The sequence below is a fragment of the Cynoglossus semilaevis genome, chromosome 11 (assembly GCF_000523025.1).
Source record: "Cynoglossus semilaevis isolate Cse_v1.0 chromosome 11, Cse_v1.0, whole genome shotgun sequence".
Taxonomy (NCBI): domain Eukaryota; kingdom Metazoa; phylum Chordata; class Actinopteri; order Pleuronectiformes; family Cynoglossidae; genus Cynoglossus; species Cynoglossus semilaevis.
Window position 1 is genome coordinate 3164946 of NC_024317.1, and position 26153 is coordinate 3191098.

Genomic DNA, 26153 nt, shown 5'->3' on the forward strand with positions numbered 1-26153 from the left:
AAGTGTTGAGACTTAAACTGAGGATGTGCACATCTGCTAAATCACAGTAATGTGAATAAAAGGATGCACAGCCGTCCTGCTGCCAAAAATTAATTCACCTAATCTCATCCTTAGGGACGACTAACTGTTCTAGGTTTAAAACAAAAAAACTTTGTTCCAGAAAACTTTATGGGATCATCTGAGGCTGGAGTGTAGATTTAAAGCGTCAAACGTCTGGGTGATGTCATTTAAACCTGTTGGCTCAGTGTTCGTTGGAGGTGTACAGCACCATAGACAAACAAAGATCCTCAGTGTTTCAACTTCAGCCTAAGGTCATGAGGTCACCACAGCAAGTCACCGGTGCCTGAAGCGTGAAGACGCCTGGGCAGAAACAGTGGTACCCAGTGGTCCAGATACATTTCTGTCTTTGTACTGTATTGTACTGCAGTAGAACACGTGTTGTCCCTGAGATATCATAAAACAAAAATGTACTTGGTTTTCCAGTGGAACCACAGTGATCCAGTGTCAGGGCCTCTGAGAGCTCAGGCAAATAAAAACTCTGGTAAAGAAATAAACTTTTTTTTTTTTTTTTACAGCATAAAATTGTTTTGACGTTAATCGTACTCCAGAATGTGTACATTACTGACGTACTGTACTACATCAGGGGTGAAAAACCAAAATCAAAAAATTGAAAATTACTGAAAAATTGACTGGATTTGTGCATGTTTATCCCATCTCTCCAGATCTGTAATGTAGATTTTTTTCATAAGGAAACAAACTATACTTTTTATGTAAACATCTAGATCTTTTTTTCATAAGGAAACAAACTCTACTTTTTATGTATTTATCTGGAACAAGCAACGCTGAATATCATGAACACGAGTGTTAATTGTTTGTTGTGACCAGCACAGAGAGATCGGCCGACTGTGTTTTCCCACAGATACTGTCATCTGAGTATCTCTCTCTGGGGTTTTTTTCTTGACAGTCCAGTGAAGGCAGCCTGTTGTTTGTCACCTCCTCGGTTCAGAAGGGAACAGTTTGAGGCCGTTGACTCACTGCGGGGGCACAGAACTGCACACTGACACACCATACAAGTTTCATTTCCATCTGCACAACACATCTATCAGGGTAGAGTTTCCAGCTCTGACCCAGGCCGAGCTCTGACTGCTACAGCGACAAAGCACGAAGATGTGATGTTTTTTTTTTTTTTTTTTTAAATTCATACTGCGTTCTTTAACTTTACAGAGTTTATTTATTTCTGTTTACTACTGAGAAGTCAGTGAAAGCCACTTGTCTTTTTATCTCCCATCATCCCTCTGGCACTGACACCCATGGTGGTCAGGGTTCTCAGGAGGAGATGCACGACTCCTCGGTTTACACACAAGAATCTTTCAAAATTCCTTCACACACGTCTTTTTACTCATGGTTTTTTCCTTTGAAAAAATGAATGATTTTTCATGAAAAAAAATTCCTGTAGCGTAATACAACTGTCAAAGAGTTGATGACCTTTAAGTTAAATCAATGAATGTATAATGACGCAAATGTTATGATTTGTATTTAATGACTCAGCTGAGAACAAGTCGTAGTTACTGGCGTGATTTCCCTGAAATATGACAGAGGAAACGGCGTGAAGGAACAAAACAACGACTTCTCCTTTTTTTTTTTCTTTGAAAAAAAAATTCTGTTTCTTTCATTCTCTGTGCTGTTTGTTGTGAAATTAAGTGATTCCTGGATAAGTGGTCTCAGATGTCTCCTCTGTCTCTGAGCGAGGTTCTTAAAGCTGTGCTATGGTGCCCTCTAGCGAGAGAAGAAAAGAAAGGCGAAAAAAAAAACCCCTGGTAATACAGTAATTGGTGACGCCATAATAGCAACGGCACATAGTTTTAGGAACTTTTGTTGTATTTTTAAATGTATGCACCCACAAAAACACATTCTTTATATAGTAAAACACATCAAATTAACAATTTAATGCTGTGTAATAACTGTTTAATACACAGCAATGAATAATATCTGAACTAAAATAATTTAAAAAAAAATCAATTGTAAGACTATGTATTAATAGGTTATAGTTTGACACCCGTGACTTTCAGCATCAACATAATTTGTATCATTCGAGCGGATACAAAGGTGGTGTATTTGTTTGTAATTGTATGTATGTCCATCATCTACAATTATCTACAATAATGTGTCCGTACTGTGACAAACCTCGGCACAAGGCTGTGAGGAATCACCTGTAAACCTCTGATTTCAGCTGCATGTAGAATGTGCTCAGGCATGTGTGGGCTCCATTAATGGTGATTGTGTTGCACAGATAATTAATTGACCGCTGAGGAAAAAAACGTCTTTGTTTCCAGTTTGTCCATTTTTAAACAGGTGCATGTTTATGTCCACGTTGGATCCATTATTTACTTCCTGTGTTTTCCATTGGCAGATTTGAAGCTGTTAATCAGTCTGCAGATGAATGTTAAAGCAAGAAAGTCACGGGTGACCAAAAAAAAAAAACGTCATGGCCACAGGCGAGAGCTAATGAATGATTTAAAGTTTTCACTGAATATATACGTATATATATTTTTGGCTCTTTATCAGGCAACACTGCAGTAGTGATAAAAATATTTCGATATGGTAGAATTTTTATGGCCTTTATGAAGAACATTTTATCATGTTGGGGCAATTGATTTGATCTTAAATACTTCATTTCACCCAAAAAAGTAAAAAAAATTTAAATTAAAATAAAAAAAAAGTTCAAGCAGCATTTGTCAACAAGCCCCAAAAAATAAAATAAAAATAATACAGAACAGAAAAAAAATGAGCCAAGTGTATATAAAAAAGAATTAATAGAAATTATAACAAATCTAATAGCCATGTACATTCAAACTACATTTACTGTACAGAGCCTATTTTCTGTGCTTTTACTTTGAAAAAAAAAAACCGTCAACTGGAAGTGTAGGCGTTGTTTCTGCCGCTGAGCGGAAATCACGCAGAACACGAGGCGACAGTGTGAGCTACGATTAAATGGACTCAGTCTGTTGGTTCTAAATAGACCGGTGAGCGTGGTACACACACACACACACACATAACAGTGTAATAACGTTGTTGTTACGATGTCTAACTGACTGACGTCAGCACACGTAAAGTTCACCTTCTTGAACAACTTTCTTAGCTTCTCAGAGCTAACGTTAGCAAACAAGACACCGGCAACAGACTTTACGGCATTAACGTGATTTCTGTTGACATGTAAGCAGTTATGAATGTGTTGTGACAGTGATTTTAGAAGATGTTAGTGTTCAGGAACTTAGTTAATAAAAAATAAAAAAAACAGGCAAAAAATTGTACAAAGTATAAATTGTACAACAGAGACATGTTGATTGTGCGTGTACTCGTGTGTTTATTTTCGTATAGTACTTTGGAACGAGTCTAGGTTTGAATATTTTTTTCTAATTTCAGGTCATAAAATAATTGGATGCTGTTCACTCACCGGTCATTCTCGTTGTGAAGTGAGACACCTACAGGATGTCATCTCAGGAAGAAGGAGCAGCAGCAGCTGGAGCGTCACCCTGCACTGACATGGAGGTCATCACTATCACCATAGGAGCCACTGTGCCGACAGGGTTCGAACACACGGCTTCTGAGGAGGTCAAAGAAAAGATCGGGGTTGATGCAAGAATTAGCAAAGACCGTGGTCGCATTTACTTTCCGATAACAACAGACAAGCTTTTCCAGGTGAGATGAATAGTCTGCTAGCGTTAAAACTCTTCTTAATTCAGTTCCGTTAAAAAAAAATCTGTGCAGCTTAATGTAAATACTATCACCCCCAGGAGATGGCGCCCTAGGCTTATGCTTGTAATCCGGCAAAAAATCTCCACTGTATGTTCAAATGCAATGGAACTCTCTCTTCATCATGTCTTTGTCTGAAACCTAAGGTTCATCGTCTGAAGTCTGTGGACAACCTGTTTGTTGTGGTTGAAGAATATGACCATTATCAGTTCAAAGAATCAAAGGTGAGTCGCTGTCGGCAGATTTTTAATTATGTGAATCATTATTATGTGAATTGTCTAAAAAAATATGGCACAGTATTGTTACTATACTGTAATGCTGCAACTGCATTACTAACTCAGTTACCTTTCAGAGAAGTAACCTAACAACCAAGTAACTGGTTATTAATAAAAAAACACAACCAAGTAACTGGTTATTAATAAAACCCCTCATCTTGGCTGATTCAACACTCAGTGATTTGTTCCGTTATTGATTTCATTTTCTTTTTATTCTCAGGAGGAAACACTAAGTGAACTGCAGGAGCTCGCCTCCAAACTCCCCTGGACCAACGCCCTGGAAGTGTGGAAACTAAACAGAGCTGTGAAAAAGAGAAAAGCTCACAGGAAAGGAGAGAGCAGCAGCAGCAGCAAAGGACCACCAGACCACGAAGACAAGGACACGACCTTGGCCAACACTGAGCCCATGGAGGCTCCTCAGGAAGAGTCGAGTGCTGAAGGCCAGACGGAGGGGTCGCCCGACACCGATCCTGCCGCGCTGAACTCAGACGACGCCGCAACCAAGGCCAGAACCCTTAAGTTCCGAGTGACGTGTAACAGGGCGGGGGACAAACACAGCTTCTCCTCCAACGATGCAGCCAGAGATTTTGGCGGAGCCGTTCAGGAATTCTTCCAGTGGAAAGCAGACATGACCAAGTTTGACATTGAGGTAGGAAAGTCTTGTTCAGACGAGAACGATTCCAAGAAAACGCCAAGAGTGACACAGAAAAGGAAAACATGACCGTACATCGTTCACACAGTGATCAAAGACAGGAGGACAGCTGTGATGTCCTCACAGGCGAGCAGGCCTGTCTCACTGACGGGACAAGTTGACAAGTGTTGTTTTAGTGATGTGTAAATGACTAAACTACATCGATGACTTCACAACCATGACCTTACATCACAGATTAGTGTACTTACCAAAGAAAACACATGTCCATACATACTCTTACAGATCAGACAACACATGTTTGAACCACCTGCTGTAACAGATCACTTTTAATCAATTTTTTATGTTGTTGAGACACTGAACTGAAGAAGGTGCTGTAACAGATCACTTTTAATCAATTAATCAAAGGTTGTTGAGACACTGAACTGAAGAAGTAGTTAATCAACAGTTTACATTTTTTCTATTTGGAAATATCTCATGTCATTATTTGTAACATTTTTTGTTCCAAGGACCGGTCGGCCGTTACAACGGACCAGTAATATCGCACCGTCGTTGAAGGATCATTACATTTTTTGAAAAATAATCTCTTCGATTTAGTCTTTCTTCTGTCAGTATCAGAGTCTGAATGACCTTTGACCTGTTGTTTTAACACAATCAGTAAAGCTGAAGTATATTTTTTCCTTATGTCCTACTGCGGCCCAGACCAGCACCAGTCGCTGGACCAGGGGTTGGGCACCAAGGCTGTAGTGTACTGTATAAGAACATCTACTTAAATTTCTCATTTTCTGCCCAACCTTATGGTCTGCCTGGTTGACTGAGGGCTCAACAAAGAAATCACCAGGAATTCTATGGGCTCCGATTAAATAATAATTCAACTGTCTTTAAATACATTTTGCTCCATCTGAAACCAAAATGTCCATCACAGTTGCTTCTTATCTGCATTTACATTCTCTGTGTTTGTTTTGCAGGTTTTACTCAACATCCACAATGCAGAGATGGTGATTGGGATCGCGCTCACAGAGGAGAGTCTCCACAGGAGGAACATCAGTCACTTTGGACCCACCACGCTGCGCTCCACCCTCTGCTACGGCATGCTCAGGTGATTCTTACAGAGTGGTGATAGTAATCTGCTGTAATCTGAGTTCACGCTTTGATTTATATTCTAGTCGAAGCGTTAAAACAACATGAACCAACTCTGCAAAGACTTTTACATGTTTTCAAAGGTCTTTCATCGTTTCCCCTCAAATCTGCTGCGTTTAATTCTTTGAATTCTGCTGTGATGCATATGACAAATGTCTCAACAAATGTCAAAGAATCACCAGGTTTGAATGAGTGGGTTAAAAACTCTTGAAATCCTACAATACGGTGTTAGATTTTGAGGCCCCTGACTTTTGAAAAACTAGCAGGTGAAAGGACATTTGTATCAGGGTTTTTCAAATTTCCAGTCGGGTTAATCACCAGACAGTTGTGGATGACTCAGTTAGTCACAATTAATGGCGATAAATGCAAATTTTGAAACAAAAAAAGTTGCTTCATGTTCACTAGAAGTGAACGTCAAACAACATGCAGATGCATGTGTGTCACACCTGTTTTAAATTAGTGACTAATACAGGATGTCAAGTGGTTCATGTGTTTTTTATTACATTATTTTTCTGCTAATTTTTCACTATTTCCCTTTTCTTGAGTTCAATTATAGCAAATTCACTGTTGTTGAAATATTTTCATTATGTTTTTATCTAATATGGTCAAATAAGGTAAGTTTTTAAAAATGTCTTCGAATCTAATTTTACTCAGGGTCCTCGTGCAAATTGATTCTGTTCCACATCAGCTCTAAAAATATATATATATATATATATATATTATTTTCAGTTTATCTCCAAGTCCTCAAAAAGGTCGATTCCATTTCAGAATCATTAATAAATGATGATAGAAATACATCAGTGTTTATAGCAGCGTAAAACAAACCTGAGCAACAAAACATTTTTATCTTCACTTGTTTCATGTAATTGTATATTCTCTGACTTTGCTGCATGAATTCCAAGCATCCGTCGTTCCGTCTTTTTTCTCACGGTGACTGAATGCAGATATATCAGATATCGTTATGCAAACAAAGAAAAAGCAAATCTTATCTCTGACACACCTCTGTGTTATTAAAACATAACACAAGGCACAGTTGTTCAGAGTTGGCTAACATTTCCCATTGAAGTTTCCGCACACAGGAACACAGCAGCGTTTTGTTAACCAGAAGAATGCTTTCTGTATCATGTAAAGACCGTAAGACTAAATCTGTGTCTTAATATAATCACGTTACTCTGTGGCACTGTATTGAACTTTAATTTTTTTTTTGTTCCTGTTATTTTTAACAGGTTGTGTAATCCTCAGGTGTCTGATGTCATCCTTGATCCCATGTGTGGGACTGGAGCTATACCACTGGAGGTGAGCCCCTGTTGACAAAACAGATGAGAGCTTAATGTTGATGAATATGTACATATGACCACATACTCCCATGTTTGCTCCATGTTGATGTGGTTGCTAATCTGTACACCCACTAGGGGGCAGACCTCTGCTTCTCCTCTACCTTGCACTTTATTTTCATCTTAAATGTCCCTCACAGTTCTCTTCGAACTCTTCCACCATTACTGCTGTTGTTGTCGTCCAATGGTTCTCCTCTGTTTTCGTACTTAATACATAATTTAGCATTTCAACTCCCATTGGTCACAAAAAAAAAGGATAGTAACACGTGAAGCCTCCGTGCTCTGCTGGTGTTGGAGCATCACTTGATCGAGAAGGATTTTTCACTTATTAACATCCTGTAAATGTGTCATGTTTTTCTTGTATCCAGGGGGCCATGGAGTTCAACAGTTCCTTCTACATCGCCGGTGACAATAACAACATGGCGGTCAACCGCACAGTCAATAATGTCTGTCACATGCAGAAGAGGAGAGCCGAAAAGGGCAGGTGAGAACGCAACACTAAGTTTTTCAACTGTGATTATAATAAATATCGACACTGGAAACAACTAGTGCTGCGGTCAGTAACCGACCTGAAGTACAAAAACACATTCTCTTTAAATACACAAATCTACTCCTGCAATGCTGCACAATGTCACAGAGTGATGTTCATACTTACAAACGAACAAAAATAACCCGTATGATTTAAGAACCGAGTGTTAATCTATCTTCTGTTTATAAACTGACTAAGACACAAAACGGTCATGGACGCAGATAATCATCTGCTGTTTTTTTTTAATTATTCTGTGAAATCATTGCTGACACTGTGCATGTTCACACAGAGCTCCAGTCAGCTCTGCCAAGGCATGTCACTGTGAAATTGAATAAAGCTTTCCCAGGGCCTGTTTAGTTGAAGTCAATGCTTTAAGGTGATCAGGCTGTAGAAGAGGAATGAATGAAAGACAAATGTCGTTATTTAACCTGAACCTACTTATTAAGGTCGACATGAGCACTTGTTAATGGTGACTAGAGTAGACTAGTGACCAGCCTCACTTGTTAATACCAGGTCTGAACTTTGTATTAAGACGTTAGTGTCAGATCAGCGATGCTCATGTTTTCATTTGTTTTTGTTTCTCCAAAGCACTGTTCCTGGATTACCTATAGACACTGTGCAGTGGGATTTGTGCAGTTTACCAGTTAGAACCAGCTCTGTGGATATCATCATCACTGACATGCCCTTTGGAAAAAGGTACTGTGGTATTATATAATCAATCAACAATATGTACGAAGTCACGAGAGAATTTACGGCTGTATTTCAGTGTAATGTAAAGATAGCGACCGCGGGCCTAACATTTCTTCCTTTGAAGGATCGGCTCCAGGAAGAAGAACTGGGATCTCTACCCGTCCTGTCTGAGAGAAATGGCTCGTGTGTGTCGACCAGGTTCAGGCAAAGCTGTTCTGTTAACACAGGACAAGAAATGCTTTGTTAAGGTAACATGGCGTGAAGGACACCTGATACCAGATGTGTGGCTCTTAAAGTCGATGCAGAAATATGTCAAATCTGAAGCAACCGTCTCACGCTCTGCGAACGCGTGTGTGTAACTCAAATGTGCACATTCTTTCAGAGCACAGACATGTAATTACTGCCCTTTAAGTCAGTCGTGGTATTTGCTAGGGCTGTGAATGGAAAGGTTTGTTTAATTTTAAATTTTCAGGCCGACTTTCTGTCTCCACAGTTACTGAGAGTTTCCGAATCTTCTCTCAGGACTTAGATTTAAAAATTCCTACTCCCAAATGACTAGCTAAAGTTAGCTAAAGATTCTGTTATTGCTGTCAACGCTGACATTTTTTGTACCTAATTTTTTTCACACACAACACTTTGGAAAAGTGTTATATTTGAAGTGACTGACTGCTTTTAGATGTTTAACTTTTCCAAGGAAAACATTTTTGTTTTTAGTAGTGTATTTGCAAGAATCTGGCGAGCTACATGGGGCAACGATACAATATATTGGGATAAACTGTAATACTATAGGCAGAACCTTATATTGAGGGTTGAATTTAACAATTTATTTGTAGGAAAACTGTCAGCACAGTAAACAAACAATGGCGTTCCATCTTAACATCAGGTTACTAACATTAGAACAGAGGGATCAACATTTGGAATTTAGATTCCAAACGTAGAAATTAACCAACACCAGGAATATTTGACTATTAACAGTAGTAGTAGTGCTCAGTGCTCTTGTGCTACAGAAAATAGATCTGTGGTTCAATCCTTGATGGTAAATGTTTAGACGTTCTAGAGTCGGGAAAGATGCTAATTAGGCTAAATGTTCTAAATTGACCATAGGTGTGAATGAAAGTGTGAATGGTCGAATGGTCTTTCTATGTGGCGTCTGTTAGAGAAAAAACAAAATTCCATTTATCCTGCTAACAACCAATGGTAACACTTTTTATCCTGCTAATAACCACTTGTCTTTTGTTAGGTACATCATGAAACATTTTCATTACAGCGCTGAACATGAATCTTGTTTGTAAAAACAAATGTCTCATTCAGCTCCGTCATCCACAGGCTCTGTCCAGGATGGGAGGACTGTGGAAGAAACTCCACACTGTTTGGGTTAACGTGGGGGGTTTACACGCTGCAGTCTACCTCCTGAAGAGGACGGGGGCTTCGTTTGGCCAAACTCCCGAAGATGTTTATGAGTCACGAGGACCAGTAAATACACAGATGGATAACAAGCCCGATGAGGCTTAACTCGTCCCCTCGGTTTACATTCTGCGTCTCGTTATCGTTTTATTTGGGAAGACATTATCCTGATTAAAGCAGGTTTAGTTTGTGATGTTTGACATTCAGGTCCATGTGTCATACCAAGAAGACGAACTGACGAAGAATAAAGCCTCATGTTGGCAGCACTCAGGCTCTAACGACGTTCACTCCTCATGTTACTGTTTACTTTAAAATGTAAAATGTTTGACCTTGGTCTTCTGCTGTTTGTGTTCTGAATAATAAAAACTCTGACTAAGTTTCTGTCTTGTTCATCAAATGTGCCTGTTTCATCTGATAACCGTATTTCCCAGACTAAAAGTCGTTCAGGAGTAGAAGTCACACCAGCCAGTTAGAGTGCCCTCTAGCGGCTGTCAGTGTTGTTCAAAATAACAAACGTTAAAATTATATATTGTAATATATAAGTCACACCTGAGTATAAGTCGCAAACCCAGCCATAGGATGAAAAAAAGGGTGACTTAGAGTCCGGGAAATATGGTAATTGGTAAAGGTTTAATACATGTCCGTCGCCTCTGTAACTTCATCTGCCAGTATGTTTGGTCTTTGACCTGTTTGTTTGGTTTTCTCTCTTCAGTGCATCTTAGTTTCAATGTGAACCCACCTGGGTTTTTTTTTTTCATTTCATTTTCATGCAGCGGTGCACGTAGTGCTGTCATGACAGGCATATCTGCTTGATTGCATCATAATTACGTTCACATCACAACAGTGAGCCGAGAATGAAGTGAGTTCGGGAATTTTTTTTGTTTGTTTGCAAAAATTAAAGGCAGTTGTAAATTTCCACATTTTTTTTATGAATGGTTTGGTTTCACAACATGCAGAGAGTATCATTCTCCACTTCCTGCAGCATTTAGTAATCTTTGACAAATCCACATGTGGTGAGGTTTACAGCCGGTGAGGCACTGACTCCTCTGTAGTCAGATTTACAACTGTAAGAACTGATTTTACTATTTCACTATACATCCAACAGCATCACCTAGTAATGCTTCATATCCAACAGCATTCCTCTTTCAATTCCACTTACACCAACACAAACATATACACAGGAACATAGTTGTCCTACAAAGAACGTTTTTATAGAAATTGACAGAGCACTGAGAGCAGAACAAATATAATTTTTCAGTATATATATATATATATATATATATATATATATATAAACAAACAAACAAACAAACAAGAACTTAAAACCATTTTTAGCCTTACCTTTACTTATGGATGAAGTCCAAGGTTGTATCCCTCGATTAGCATTGATAGCATTGTGGAGGCTAATGTTTAGTGTCCGTTGCTCATCCAATGCCAAATCGATCCTTGAATTTCCAAAAGCTTTTTAAAGAAATCTGGCTTCGAATGTTCGTGGCTGATGTCTGCTGAGGCTTCTTTGTAAATGTTTCAGGTCCCAGTAATCCGAGTTAGTCCAGACGTTATCACACGACAAAAATAAAAGACAAGGGAAGCAGTAATGGCGGTTTCTCACAGGACAGCAGATCTTTTCGTTTGTACCACTACATTTAAAAGAACGACTCTTCTGTCTGTAGTTTTTTAAAGCAAACCTTTTAGCTCTGGCGTTGGTCTTCTATCACTTACCGCCTTCTATTTAGACCGGAAGTCCAGTTTGGAGAACTGTTTCCGTCTTCCATAGTCCATAATCTGTCGGATCCGGCAGAGCGACTTTCAATTTCCTGTTGACGCCAGCACCTGTCAGTTCACGTCCGACCCCTTGAGGTGAGGTGCGGTACTGCATGCCTCCCCTGCTGCACATACTTTAAAGATATTACACAGAATAATGTAATAATGTAATGACAGAAACGGGGCTGTATTTGATCGTAAAATACTCGAATTCGGATAATTTTACTTAATAAATTTTCAAAAATGTGTAGAGTCATATTGAAATTGAATTTTTAACACAGATCAGTGGAGAATATTATTATTTATTAGTTTATTTGTATGTATTTTTTTCTTTTTTATTATCATGATGACCACACATCACATCACAACGGTGAGCAGAGAATGAAGTGATTTATTAGAGTTTGCAGAGAGAAAAGGTGGTTGTATATTTCCATTTTTTTTTTCAAATTTATGAATTTTTTTGGTTTCACAACCTTCCGGCAGCGCAAAAACTGCTGACGAAGGGTTACGAAATCGAACGTGTGTTTCATCACTGATCACAGCCGGTCAAGTCATGAATTAACACTTTTTTTTTCTTCTTACCTTCATAATTTTCCCAGCAAGTTTGTTCTGAGAAGTGTTTAATTCTATGGCCTGAAGCTTTCAGGTGATCGCACGGTATCGGAATCGTCGTGAGTAAGTGAGTGAGTAAGTAACGAAAGTGAGAGAGTCGTCTAATCCACTCTCTTTGTATTCCGTGTCCGTCCACCTGAAGCCAAAGAGCTGGACAGGTGTTTGCAGCTGTTTGATGACGTCATCAAAAAAGAAAAGGAAAAAAATATTGTATATTAAATTAAGCAAGAGTTTGTGCGTCTTACTGATATATATATATACATATATACATAACTTTTAAACGTGAATTCCACAATAATAACTTTATTTTAAGCATTCTAAAAAAAATCTACAAACGTTTCCTTGAATCTTGAAATAATTACTTATTATAATATTTTTGTTTGTTTGAAGCATTCTAAAAATCTCAAAAAAAAAAAAAAATCCATGGTCCAATTCAGTTTGGATGACGCATCAAAAAGAATATGTTTACGCTGTTGTTAAATCCTGGTATTTTTTCAGGATGAATGTTGAGGTCCTGCACCGCCGCCACGGAGAACGACGGCAACGAGACACAATGACGTTTCCTCATCGCGTGACTCGCATCCAATCTGCCGAGTCACTAATGATTCATCACTTGCAGAGACGGTCAGATTGAACGGTTTTGGGTGTTTTTTTTGGTCTATTTTTCCACCTGTTCGTTATGTAACTACTTGAATAGTCATTCAATGTAAACACCTACAGAAGAATGCGCGTGGTGGAGTACAATGGACAAAAACAATAGTGCGAGTCTGAGCGGAAGTTCTGTCTGTGTTTGTGTACATATGTGTGTGTGTGTGTGTAGAGAGAGAGAGAGAGAGAGAGAGCGATGGGTGTGACGAGTGAGGAAATCCCATAAAAAGCCATGTGTGACCCAGATGAGAGAAACTCACTCCGTGACTGTGGAGCAGAGAAGGTAAACACAAAGACATGATCTGGACCGTGTTTCTGCTCATCCACGCTGTTCTGCTCTACTTCATCCTCACACACCGGAGCAGGTAGGTGTCTTCACACACACACACACACACACGCACACAAAGGTCAAAGTTAACGGTGTGAACTCCTTCTTGCTGGTGAATCATTCTGTGGATGTTCTTCATCGGTCTGTGATGTTAATGTGACCCTGACTCTCATTCGTCATCAACGTGATTTTTCTTCATCATCTTCAGTTTCTTGGGTTTGTTCTGTTCTTCCAGTCTCAGTCTGAGGAATGTGGTCGAACGAGAACACGGTGTGTGTGTGTGTGTGTTATTCATCACGTTCCTTTGAGGTCACTGGAAATAAAACGGACTTGTTTTGTTTGTTTGTTTTTCCTGGCATCTGATTAAAAAAAACCTAGTGTCAGGTGACAGCAGGTAGACAACAGCTGACCTGCTGCTGTGTTGGCTGAGGATGATGATGATGAGGATGATGATGATGATGATGTTTAGTACCCAGTGTGCACTACACCTGGTACTAAAGCACAGGATGTTCCTGTAATGAATAAGTACTTTATTAAAAAAACATTAATTATAATTATTGACACAGTCCAGGACTGAGTGTTCAACTCTGTTCCTGCCACAACATTCTTCTGCTTCATCTTATCATTATTATTAATTTTTCTGTTCTGGTTGTTGTTGTTATTATTATTAAACAGATCAATCATTTATTCATGAATACAAATATTTGTATTATAGCATTAGTTAACAATTTTCTAAAATATGGGCTCAATGTAGTACGAATTTTTATTTTATTTTTAATATTATACTGTTATATTATTATTATTATTATTGTTATTAATAATAAATCTGTCTTCCTTTAATGTGTAATGTGTCTTAGGTCCAAAGGTGAGCCACCCTTAGACAAAGGAATTGTCCCGTGGTTGGGCCACGCTCTTGAGTTTGGAAGAGATGTTTCAAAGTTCTTGAACCGAATGAAGCAAAAACATGGCGACATTTTCACAGTGAGTCGAGAAAACTCAAAATAACCTAGTTAAGATTAGATTAGATTAGATTAAACTGTTTCGTGTGTTGTAGCAACAAAAGGTCGGAGGCAGAAAAGACTGTACAATAACAAAAAGTAAATAGAAACGGTAAAAATACAATACAATAAATACATACAAATGTTAGAAAACTACAAATTCTGGAGCTGAATATTGGCCATAATTACACAAGAAAGAAAAGAAGCAGCTGTGTTTAAAGCAACTTCCGACAGATTTAGTCCCTAAATATTTACAATTCCATAAACAAACACTTAGAAGAGTTAACCGACGACTTGTTTATTAAAGTCACAAATCAAACATTCAACAGGATAATTAGCCTGTTAGCAATAAGTGTGTGGCAAAACAACCACATCTTTGTTGTGTTAAATTGCTGCTGGCATCGGAGCTCTGACGTCACTGCTCTGCGTCTCTATTCTCCTTCGACTCTTTTATTCTCTTCTGTTTCATTATCCAGCTTTGAAAACATTCTTTATGGTGACGTCACGTGATTATTGTGATTACACGGTGTGAAAACAACTGTACGTCACATCCACAGGTGCGTGTCGCCGGACGCTACGTGACGGTGCTGCTGGACCCACACTCGTACGACCAGGTCATCCACGACCCCGAGTCCCTGGACTTCACACGCTACGCTCGGGTCCTGATGGACCGGATCTTCAACCTGAGGCTCCCGCACCAGCAGCCCGAACGATCCAAAGCCCTGATGAAAAAGTACGTGACTATTTCAGGAGTCCCTGCTCCAAACGCAAAGATCGTCGTGAAGATTTTCACTTTCACTTCACGAGTGAATGTAAAAGCAAAAATTAATTTGAGAAAAAAAAAATCCCCCCCCCACCCGCTCCCTCGTGAGAGGCATCAAGATGAAAGTAGAGTGGAGTCCCCTAGATACGAACTTCCCGGAATACGAGTCTGTAGCTGTTGTAAGATTTTACTCCTGATACGAGGAAATATCGAGTGTTCGACCGAGGACTGAGAAGCCGCGAACTCTGATGCCAAAGGAGCTGCGCAGTTCGTCACAAACTTTTACGTGTTTAATAAAATTAAAAAAAATAAACAAATCCTTCTTCTACCTTAGTGGCTCCGACACACTGTGGCGCTGTCTCACTCACTGCCCCTCGCTGGGTTATTCTACTTACAATAATATCAAATGTTTTCTTAAATATGGGTTATTCTACTTACAATAATAGTAAATGTTTTCTTAAATATGATTATTTTATTATTATCAATATATTTGTTTAGATCTATGTTTTTGTTGTTTTTAATGAGGAAAATTCGTTCGAGACACGAGTTCTGTCGTGTAACGGACTAAACTGGTCCACCGTGTGTTTGAGGAGGCGGAGATTCGCTTCAAATGTGGTGACCGAGTTTATATCCGGTCAGTAGACGAGTCTGTGACCGGACAATGGCTCTACTGTTCAGACTTGGAGGAAATCCTGGATTGCGGGCGTGTCTCCTCCGCCTTAACCAAAAATATGACAATTGTTTTCACAGCACCACCCACTGGTGAGGCTGCATTTACCAAGAAAAGAAATAAAATTTTTTTTTTTTTAATAGCTTTCTCTGAAACCCTCTTTGTCCGCAGGCATTTTGTGGGAACTAATCTGAACGCCCTGAACAGCAGCACGAGTCGACACCTGCAGGCGCTGCTGAAAGGCGAGATGCCTTCGAACCAGAAACACTGGAAAGACGAGGAACTGTTCGACTTCTCATACAGGATACTGTTCAAGTAAGAAAAATCCCACTTATACCACAAACACACACACACACACACACACACACACAGGGGCAGGATGTTCATCCAAACTGTTTACTGCCCACGCCGTCCTGTGTTTGTTAACACATTTGATAAATGCAGACCGAGGTCTGACGCCGGTCACGCTCCTGTGTTTGCTGACATTCTGCCTGTGAGGCTGAGGCTTTTTTTTTTTTTTTTGGCAAAAGCAGAGGTGAATTTCTGTCTCAGTTAAACCTGTGATTTACTCTGTGATGGATGGTGGAAAAGTACCAGCCGTTGAGGGATCGCGGAGAATGAGCTCTTTATCTTTTCATCACTCAGTCACTGTGTGAAGTCCCACACATTTTACACACCTTGTTCCTGTCCTCAGGGCGGGGTACCTGACGCTGTTTGGCGGAGAACAGAACAACAACGGCTCGGACCCCTCCAGGGTCTACCAGGAATACAAGGTGTTCGACGGACTGCTCAGCAAACTGGCCAGGGGAACGCTCAAGCCAGGTATTTATCCTATCCCCCCCAAAGAACAGAAACTGCATCTAAATGTTTTGGAAAACATATATCCATTAACGCATGTGTCAAACTCAAGGCCCGTGGGCCTAAATCGGCCCGTTAAGTCATTTTATGTGGCCCATGAAAGCTGAAAAAAGTTTCTTAACTTAAAAAATTACGCTATTTGTAACTCGCAGAAACAGGTATTAATACATCATGGAGTCATTACCAGTCGGACGGCCCTGCACTAATGCACCTCCTCCATGACTCCTGGTTGTTACTCACTCCGACACAGTCAGTGATTAAAGGACTGATTATCAGGATTAGAAAAAAAAAGGTCCGAGCCTCCACCGTTGCCGTTGGTGTGACATCATCTTTAAACGTCCCGGTGCATTTGTTATTGGGGTTTCCATGGAGCGTCGTGGCTCACACACACACACACACACACACACACGCTGTCAAGGAGTGTGTTTGTGTATTTGGGAATGTTTTCACTACGACAACACGTCCCTGTCAGAGGCCGCGATCCAACGGCTCGCCTCACTGTCACAACACGCTCTCCTGTCTCCTCGGGCCATGTCTGTGCGCAGGTCGTTGAAAGTAGCTGCCGTGTCATAACGCCGCTGCACACAAGTGCCATCTCAGACCTGTCGAACGTGATGTAATCTCCGCCGGTCATCGGCTGAACATGTGGAAATCCAGGATCACATATGACTGAAGTCGTCTCCGTCTGACTTCACATCTTTACATATTAACTTTTCGCCGATATCCGATATTATCCAAACACTTAATTTCCAATTCCGATATCAACTGATACCGATACAGGCCTGGTAATATTTATTTATTTACCTCTACAAACCCCTGTATTAGTATGAAGTTAATTAAATGAGCAGCAATGCTGCCATCTAGTGACTTTCACTTTAATATACAGCCGTTTGTCCCCAAAAAAGTTGTCATTATCGGAGGAAAAAACCAAGAACGATTCTTACAGATATTTCATAATATGCTAACACGTATCGGCCGATATTTGCGGACATCCCTAATATTGATCATTACAAAGCATTTAAAAGTTGTGTTTTTCCAGCAGGCTCAGTTCCTGAGTCCTGTGAACGTGTGAACTCTGGAGACACTGATGCCCTAATATTGATCATTACAAAGCATTTCTATACATCTAAGAATATATAATATTTAAATATATATTGTTAAATGTTTTGTTCCATAAACCAGTTCAATTGTTAAGTGTTAGCTTTCTTTGGCTAAGTCAGTTTAAGGGTTAAAGGAAGACAAAAATAAAATACCTTTAAAAACATTAGCCAGGAAAAATAAATCATCAACTTTAAAAGTTGTGTTTTTTCAGCAGGCTCAGTTCCTGAGTCCTGTGAACGTGTGAACTCTGGAGACACTGATGACTCACTCACATACTGATGTTTACTGTGTGTGTGTGTGTGAATGGCAGAGGAGAAGAAGGCCTCCCAGAAAGTTCAGCAGAGGCTGTTGGAGCTCCTGGCTCCTGCAGGTGGAGCCGAGAACCAGGGCTCCAGCTCCTGGGTCCGTGGCTACAGACTGCTGCTGCAGGAGGACGGGGTGGACGAGGACATGCAGAAGAAGGCTCTACTGATGCAGCTGTGGGCCACACAGGTGTGTGTGTGTGTGTGTGTGGGGTGTTCTGATGATTTTTCTGCTTATCTCCTGCCTGCTGAACTCCTGAACATGAAGTGTGTGTTTGTGTTGGAGCTGAGGTCAGTTCAATGTTTTAATACAAAAAAATGGTAATGTAGTTACGTCATTTTCTTAAAAAAAAGATTACGTAATTTTTTAAAACGATATGAACTCCAAATGTCCCAGGTCAGAGGGGTACAGTTATGTTGCAGTACCTCAATTTGGCACTAGAGTGCGCTGTTTACCCTTTATTTCTTAAATCAGAGCTACGGGACATCAGGATGAAACTGTGACGTAACATCTGGTCACTGCTCATTTTAGTATCATTTTTTTTATAACTAATTTTGAACGAATTTTTTTAACAAACGACACTGAATATTTGACACGTCTTCAAATATTACTGCAGTACAAGAAACAGACTTTACTTCTTGTCATGGGTTTGTAGGAAACCTCTCACTGATTCACTGCTGTTAATGTTTAATAAGGGCTTACTATAAAGAAGACGGTTTAATCCTCCTGCCAGACAGCAGGGAGTTGTGGGTTTGATTCCCGGGTGTAAACCTGCAGGATGAGGTTCACAGTTCAATCTCATTTTAACATATGCACAGGTTGAACCCAGCGACCCTGGTATTGATTAAACCGCGAATGTTTACTTAAATATCATGTATTTTTAACGACGGTGAGCTATAAAACCTAAGAGCTTTAATCCTCGGTCCCCGGGGGCAGAGGCAGAGGCAGAGGCAGGAAACCTCAAGTTTCCACTGAAGTCAACCTTTAACTCACTGCTCTTTTTTTGTTTTTTTTTGTGGTCTGGTTTCTGCAGGGTAATGTTGGTCCTGCTGCATTCTGGCTGCTGGGGTATCTGTTGACCAATCCTGACGCAATGACGGCGGTGAGGAAAGAGTTCAGCCGCGTTTCACAATCAACCACGTCAGAGCTGAACCTCATGGACACGCCCGTGAACACACCTGTGTTTGGTAAGAACGTGGTCACAGATCTGTGCTGGAATGTTTGGATTATTGCGTGGGGGGGGCACAATTGTCTAACGTTTCACATTAGGGATGTCTAATATTAGCTTTTTGCCGATATCGTCCAAAAAGCTAATTTCCGATACTGATACATGCAACAAAAATAATGTTTTTATTAGCATTGTTTGAACAGAATTAAATTTTAAAGCTATTCCGTAATATTTGGTGAAAAACAGGTATTGCGTTATCGGATTTTCACTATCAGAGGTATCAGAGAATATATTAAAGTACACACACACACAGAGTCACCGGGTTTGACCTGCAGACATCAGTGACGTCAGTCCTTTATTTTTAATAGTTTTTTTTGTTATGGTTTTTCTTTAGATAGTGCTTTAGAAGAGACACTGAGACTCACTGCTGCCCCCTTCATCACCAGAGAGGTGGTGCAGGAGAAGACCCTCCACATGTCCGATGGCCATGAATACCTGCTGCGGAAAGGAGACCGGTTGTGTTTGTTCCCTTTCAACAGTCCGCAGATGGACCCTGAGATTTACCACGAACCACAGGTTGGTCACACAGGTTTATACACCGCTTTACTGAGCTCAGACTGAAGAGTAATTAGGCTGAGGATGGAAACAACTCCCACACACAGCATCACGCAGTGACAGGTCAAAGGTCAAGCTGTTGACCATTTACGGATTAGCCACACATGAGAAGAGAAGTGGAGCTAAGAATCATGGGAAGGAGATTGAGTGTTAGCTTTGTGTGAAAGAAACCAGACGGAAAATTAATGAAATAAACTTTTTTTTTTTCTCTCTATTTTGTCTTTTTTTTTTTTAGAAGTTCAAGTTTGACCGCTTCCTGAATAAAGACGGATCAGCCAAGAATATTTTTTATAAAGGAGGCAAGCAGCTGAAATACTTCTCCATGCCCTGGGGGGCAGGAACCAACGGCTGCGTGGGCAAACAGTACGCCGTCAACACCATCAGGAAGTGAGTGTCTTCAAGACGCTTTAACAGATAAAGTATGCAGGGATTTTGTGTGAATGTCTAGCCCGCCTGCAGGGGGCGCTGTAAAGACCATCAAGTGCATAGATAACACAATACTTTACTCATTAATTGGTCAAAATGTTTTTTTTTACATTTCTTCACGTTCGACCGCTGACATTTTTTTTACGTTTTTGTTCTGATGTCGTCTGTCGTTTGTGTTCGTTTCCCAGGTTTGTTTACCTGATGGTCACCAACTATGACATGCAGCTGCGCGACGCACACGCTCAGATGCCCGAGGTAGACGCCAGTCGTTACGGGCTGGGGTTGCTGCAGCCAGTGGGGGACTTGAACTTCCGCTACAGACCGAGGGAAACGCACTGAGACGTCGGACAAACACGGGCGGAGTTTTTTTTGTACATTTCAACAGATGCACCTTGTCGCTTTTTTTACGTCACTATTTATATTTAATGTGTAAACTTTGACTTTGTATTATTTATGAACTGTTGTAAATTATGCACTGTGTTTAGTGTAGTGTCGTCACTTTGTTGTCTCTGCGACCATTGGTTGTCGTTGACCATTGGTTGGTAACTTTGTACTGTTTTGACTAAAACTGAGTTATTACGACTACACTTCGACCAGTGTCATGTCTTTTTTTTTTTGCAGTCCCTAAATGTTTCCACAGTGAACTGTGACTGTGTATGTTAAACATCATGACGCCGCAGTCTGTAAACACAGAGCTGCTGTTGGACGACTGACGTCCAATGGGAACGTTAGATATATATGTCTGTGTGTGTAGCAAATACTATTGGGTTTGAGAGTCAAAGATTTCCAGTCATATCCAAAAAATCTTCAGCTTTTTATAATCCAGCCCGCCAAAGTTTTCTAAATAAAAACATTTACTTATATTATACTTCTGTCTTTTCCCTGCAGTACCTACGTTCTCCGATAGATGGCGTAGAAAATGCTACATGTCATTTATCGCTCCATCTCTCTGCTCTCATTCGTTTCATTAATAATCATTAATAACACGTTTTAGTGTTAGTTCTAGTCATAAACACAGATTTGAGGGTTTTTTTTTTTTGGACCAATCATCGTCCAAGACTGAGCTGTGACCACGTGATATTGACAACTGGTAAATAGATTTACAGCCTCATAAAATATGTAGATACACATTAAAATGGCAGAGGAAAAAAACAAAATGACACTCGTATTGTATTATTAATATTGCAGGTTAGCCTTTTCAGAAACATCACTTCACAGAGAGAGAGAGAGAGAGGGAGAGAGAGAGAGAGAGAGCGAGCCTCAGGGAGGTGGATCTGATGGTCACGATCATTTATTTATTTCTCCTACAGACTTGGAATCAAATAGTGAGGTGAGATGTTTTAGTTTTTTTTCATCCACCTCAACATCACGTGACCAACATTACACATCTACACTCAATCTTAGGGTCGCGGCCCACAGTCGGTCCACAGAGCAGCTGTCAGTCTCCATTTAAAGTGGTTTCAAATGGTTTTTGAATCTGACACATGTTAAAAAACTAAAACGTTCTAATTTGCTTTTGTGACCGTTTTCTCCCCATTTATATTTATATTTATTTATTTATAATGTGTATATATTGATTTTAAATTCCCGCAAATTATCTTGATTTGTGCCTTTTTTTTTAATCAAAAGTATCAAAGCTCTTCCAGTGATAAAAAAAAAAAAGAAAGACAGAAAAAACAGAGCTCTGGCTCCGCGAGGGTTAAACTCAGCCAGGCAGCGTCGACTGGAGTCAGCTCCTGTTGGATTCTGTTCACAGTCACAGCAGCAGTTCGTCCTCACACCGAGAGCAGGTGGGAGAGAGAGAGAGACAGAGAGAGAGAGAGGGAACATCTCAGGACTCAACTTGTGGATCTGCTGCTGCAGGATGGAAACATCTCTGTGAATCTGTGCTGTGTTTGTCAACATGTCAATAAGTCGCTCACGATGATTCCATCAAATCCCGGCTCGGAGCCGCAGACCGGGGCGGACATTACAAGTTTTTTTATCGTGTTTGCTGCTCGTCTTCTTCCGTGAGAGGAGCCTCCACAGACCAGAAGATGCTCAGGTATTAGATGTCTTCACTGTGTTGTGACAAACTGCAGATTCTTCTTCTTCTTGGTGGTATTTTTTTTAGGATGGCTGTTAGATTCTCTTTGGTGTGTTTTCTACACTCTACTGTATCATGACACCGAAATGCGCTCATTGTGATTGAGACACTGTTGCTGTGACATGATGCTGTGAACGTTAGTCTGCATTACCGACTAAAAATAGGTCCAAACTGAATCCAATCTCCACAGACATCGGGATAACTTCAACACAGTGTCCGGTCTGTAAAGCAGGGAGACAGAGTTTTATTTTTATTTTTTTTTTATATCGGTTCATGATCGTATTCGATAATCGATGACAGCACCGTGTCACACTGGCCGCTGTCTGATACAGCTGGTCTGTTTTTGGATCGGGATCGATCGCTGTTAAAGACGAGCAGAGTTGTTTCAGCACCACAGTCCGCGGACAGCGCCGGAGCCTCGTCTGCAGAGTGACAGACGGGCGTTTCAGCACTGGACAGCGCTTACAGCGAGGAGCACTTTATCACCGGCTCCTGTCTCTCTCTCTCTCTCTTTGTCTCTCTCTCTCTCTCTCTCTCTCTCTCTCTCTCATCCCGTCAGCAAGAACAGCGGCTGTGCCTCTTAAAGCTGATTAAAATATCTATTTGCTCCTGTGATGAGTGGATAAACCACCTGACATTCCCGCTGTAGGACAACGGCAGCTCACAAACAAGTTTCTCTTCTCTGTCCTTTCATTACAGCCACACAACATGAGGCGGGACCCCGAAGTGGTCACCGGGATCACGTCGTCTTAACCTGCTGCACTTGGACTTTATTTCTCGTGACGTGACCGAATGACTTGAGTGAAAAATGAACAAAACAAAGCCTCGGTCGACCACCGCGCTGCCGCCGGACACCATGGACATCATCCGGAGCAAGACTCACTCCCGCCGGGTGAGACTCAACGTGGGTGGCCTCCTCCACGAAGTCCTGTGGAGGACGCTGGACAGACTGCCTCGCACCAGACTGGGCAAACTGAGGGACTGCAACACGCACGACTCCATCATGGAGATATGTGACGACTACACCCTGGACAACAACGAGTACTTTTTCGACAGACACCCGGGGGCCTTCACCTCCATCCTCAACTTTTACCGCACCGGCAAGTTGCACATGATGGAGGAAATGTGCGCCCTGTCTTTCAGTCAAGAGTTGGACTTTTGGGGCATCGACGAGATCTACCTGGAGTCCTGCTGCCAGGCCAGGTATCACCAGAAGAAGGAGCAGATGAACGAGGAGCTGAAGCGCGAGGCCGAGAACATGAGGGAGCGGGAGGGGGAGGAGTTTTCTACTACGTGTTGTTCTGAGAAGAGGAAGAAACTCTGGGACCTCCTGGAGAAACCGAGCTCGTCGTTTGCTGCCAAGGTAAATAAAACCCGCGGCCCCAAAACACATACACACGCACAGGCCGCGACCCTCCAGCAGATGGCGCTCTAGGCAACCACCTGCATCTCCTTTTGCCAAGAGCTCTGGCTCTGACACCACGTACAGAAACAAACACTGAAAAGGTCAGACGTTTCAAATAAGAAGTTCCTGAAGTTAAAAAGTTAAAAACAAACGCTTACAGCGAGGGGCGCTTTATCCCCGCCTCCTGTCTCTCTCTCTCTCTCTGTCTCTCTCTCTCTCTCTCTCTCTCTCTCATCCCGTCAGCAAGAACAGCGGCTGTGCCTCTTAAAGCTGATTAAAATATCTATTTGCTCCTGTGATGAGTGGATAAACCACCTGACATTCCCGCTGTAGGACAACGGCAGCTCACAAACAAGTTTCTCTTCTCTGTCCTTTCATTACAGCCACACAACATGAGGCGGGACCCCGAAGTGGTCACCGGGATCACGTCGTCTTAACCTGCTGCACTTGGACTTTATTTCTCGTGACGTGACCGAATGACTTGAGTGAAAAATGAACAAAACAAAGCCTCGGTCGACCACCGCGCTGCCGCCGGACACCATGGACATCATCCGGAGCAAGACTCACTCCCGCCGGGTGAGACTCAACGTGGGTGGCCTCCTCCACGAAGTCCTGTGGAGGACGCTGGACAGACTGCCTCGCACCAGACTGGGCAAACTGAGGGACTGCAACACGCACGACTCCATCATGGAGATATGTGACGACTACACCCTGGACAACAACGAGTACTTTTTCGACAGACACCCGGGGGCCTTCACCTCCATCCTCAACTTTTACCGCACCGGCAAGTTGCACATGATGGAGGAAATGTGCGCCCTGTCTTTCAGTCAAGAGTTGGACTTTTGGGGCATCGACGAGATCTACCTGGAGTCCTGCTGCCAGGCCAGGTATCACCAGAAGAAGGAGCAGATGAACGAGGAGCTGAAGCGCGAGGCCGAGAACATGAGGGAGCGGGAGGGGGAGGAGTTTTCTACTACGTGTTGTTCTGAGAAGAGGAAGAAACTCTGGGACCTCCTGGAGAAACCGAGCTCGTCGTTTGCTGCCAAGGTAAATAAAACCCGCGGCCCCAAAACACATACACACGCACAGGCCGCGACCCTCCAGCAGATGGCGCTCTAGGCAACCACCTGCATCTCCTTTTGCCAAGAGCTCTGGCTCTGACACCACGTACAGAAACAAACAGCACTGAAAAGGTCAGACGTTTCAAATAAGAAGTTCCTGAAGTTAAAAAGTTAAAAACAAACAAACAAACAAACAAACAAACAAACAAACCCCCACAGACTCACGTCCAGCGACTGTCAGACTGTGAGCCTTATTATTATTGTTGTTGTTGCTGCAGTGTTTCCTTGTTACTTTTATCCTGAAGCAGCAGTTTTTTTTTTTTTGGTTTTTTTTTTTTGGTCTGTCATTTTCAGCAGACTTTTTTACAGAGAAAAGAAAAATAATAATAATAAGAAGAAAAAACAGATGAGGCTGAAAAAAGCAGAGAAACATTAAAGGTTTCTGCAGCGACTCTGAGTGCAGTGAAAAGTTTTATCCAACGTGAGTGACTTTCTTAAAGGAATAGTACGCAACAATTATTGCTATAGCTGTTATAAACATAGGGTGAGGTAGTAGGTCAGGAACGTTTAAGTAGGATCTGAATATTTATATCTTAAAGAATAAACATTTTAGCAACCAAAACAAAAGCAAAGACTTTGACTTCATGATGAGCAGAGAAGAAAAGCACCGAGTGATGGTAATCTGTGGTGCTGTTCACCTCCAATAAAGTCATAAAGACAAAGGAAATTATGAAATGAAATTATTTTTATATAACATGTTGTTACAAATAGATAGGAACCTCAATGAAACCTCCATTATATTTTCTCAAAAATACTCAGCATTTTTTTCTTTTTTTTTCAATAATCCACTAAAAGCGTCTTTTTAAAACTTCCAGTCAGATATTGTTCCAGACTCACGCTCCGTGCACATCTCCAGGGGCGTCAGGATATTAAAAAAAAAACGTTTTTAAACATAAACAGACTTAAAAAAAATCAGGTCAAAACTGTGACACCTGTCATTTGAGTTTGGGTCATTTTTTTAAAGGTGGAAATCGATCCTCCTGCACAACAGTTCACTGTGTGGAAATCGATCCTCCTGCACAACAGTCCACTGTCGACCGACTAATGACTCCCACCTCCCACTCTTCATCATTAGCCGCCGCCTCATTTCCATTGTGGTATTCAATCATGCAGCTCATTACCAGGCTCATAAGTCACTCTGCACAGAGGAGTCGACTTCGTCCTCCTGGATCGATACAGATACAGATGTTTCCACAGCGTTCCTAAATCAGCCGACATCGGAAAAGATGTCACGAGGTCGACGTTCACTGGGGGGAGGAGGGGAGGTGGGGCAGGGTCTTTACAATACTCTGTTGTGTAATCTGTAATTGTGTAAAAGATACAGAAAGATCTGAAGCTCTTGGATGGTTACGCCATCTTCAGGTAATTAACAGAACTGTCCAGTCCCTCCAGGGAATTCACTTCTTCATCTACATATCCCTGACCTTGGATTGGTTCAGCTCTTAATTATTTTTCTGAAACATCCCATTATACTGATTTAATGACACGCTCCATCGGAGACACTCGGTCCAGC

General features: G+C 41.2%; 4 protein-coding genes across 5 annotated transcripts; all 4 read left to right on the forward strand.

The window, feature by feature from the left end:
* The first annotated feature begins 2913 nt into the window (after window positions 1-2913).
* On the forward strand, window positions 2914-10151 carry thumpd3 (THUMP domain containing 3). Of its 2 annotated transcripts, none has more exons than XM_008319919.3 (10): window positions 2914-3023; window positions 3424-3699; window positions 3900-3977; window positions 4249-4677; window positions 5646-5776; window positions 7044-7113; window positions 7520-7635; window positions 8269-8376; window positions 8495-8618; window positions 9697-10151. In XM_008319919.3, exons 2-10 carry the CDS (start codon window positions 3490-3492, stop codon window positions 9880-9882), a joined length of 1452 nt encoding a protein of 483 aa, XP_008318141.1. In that variant the 5' UTR covers window positions 2914-3023; window positions 3424-3489; the 3' UTR covers window positions 9883-10151. The 2 variants fall into 2 exon arrangements, with proteins under 2 accessions (XP_008318141.1, XP_008318143.1); XM_008319921.3 differs by having other exon boundaries at window positions 2937-3023; window positions 3475-3699.
* Window positions 10152-12942: 2791 nt separating this feature from the next.
* Window positions 12943-20615, forward strand: LOC103385896 (prostacyclin synthase). Its single transcript, XM_008319917.3, has 10 exons — window positions 12943-13163; window positions 13984-14107; window positions 14682-14857; window positions 15729-15872; window positions 16252-16379; window positions 17827-18008; window positions 18853-19006; window positions 19382-19563; window positions 19838-19989; window positions 20217-20615. Exons 1-10 carry the CDS (start codon window positions 13096-13098, stop codon window positions 20365-20367), a joined length of 1461 nt encoding a protein of 486 aa, XP_008318139.1. The 5' UTR covers window positions 12943-13095; the 3' UTR covers window positions 20368-20615.
* Window positions 20616-21703: 1088 nt separating this feature from the next.
* LOC103385904 (potassium voltage-gated channel subfamily B member 1-like) lies at window positions 21704-23592 on the forward strand. Its single transcript, XM_017036406.2, has 2 exons — window positions 21704-22072; window positions 22814-23592. The coding sequence occupies exon 2, from the start codon at window positions 22923-22925 to the stop codon at window positions 23547-23549; it is 627 nt and encodes a 208-aa protein (XP_016891895.1). The 5' UTR covers window positions 21704-22072; window positions 22814-22922; the 3' UTR covers window positions 23550-23592.
* A 139-nt stretch (window positions 23593-23731) lies between these two features.
* Window positions 23732-25160, forward strand: LOC103385903 (potassium voltage-gated channel subfamily B member 1-like). Its single transcript, XM_017036407.2, has one exon. It carries the CDS (start codon window positions 24012-24014, stop codon window positions 24636-24638), a length of 627 nt encoding a protein of 208 aa, XP_016891896.1. The 5' UTR covers window positions 23732-24011; the 3' UTR covers window positions 24639-25160.
* Window positions 25161-26153: the final 993 nt, after the last annotated feature.

Excerpts from the sequence above, each read along its gene's own strand:
- thumpd3 (XM_008319919.3), top strand. The coding sequence starts at position 3,490 with ATGTCATCTCAGGAAGAAGGAGCAGCAGCAGCTGGAGCGTCACCCTGC. Across the intron at positions 5,777-7,043 it reads CTCTGCTACGGCATGCTCAG|GTTGTGTAATCCTCAGGTGT; the intron begins GTGATTCTTACA and ends TATTTTTAACAG. Across the intron at positions 8,377-8,494 it reads GACATGCCCTTTGGAAAAAG|GATCGGCTCCAGGAAGAAGA; the intron begins GTACTGTGGTAT and ends CTTCCTTTGAAG.
- LOC103385896 (XM_008319917.3), top strand. The coding sequence starts at position 13,096 with ATGATCTGGACCGTGTTTCTGCTCATCCACGCTGTTCTGCTCTACTTC. Across the intron at positions 14,108-14,681 it reads AACATGGCGACATTTTCACA|GTGCGTGTCGCCGGACGCTA; the intron begins GTGAGTCGAGAA and ends TCACATCCACAG. Across the intron at positions 19,007-19,381 it reads CGTGAACACACCTGTGTTTG|ATAGTGCTTTAGAAGAGACA; the intron begins GTAAGAACGTGG and ends GTTTTTCTTTAG.
- LOC103385903 (XM_017036407.2), top strand. The coding sequence starts at position 24,012 with ATGAACAAAACAAAGCCTCGGTCGACCACCGCGCTGCCGCCGGACACC.
- LOC103385904 (XM_017036406.2), top strand. The coding sequence starts at position 22,923 with ATGAACAAAACAAAGCCTCGGTCGACCACCGCGCTGCCGCCGGACACC.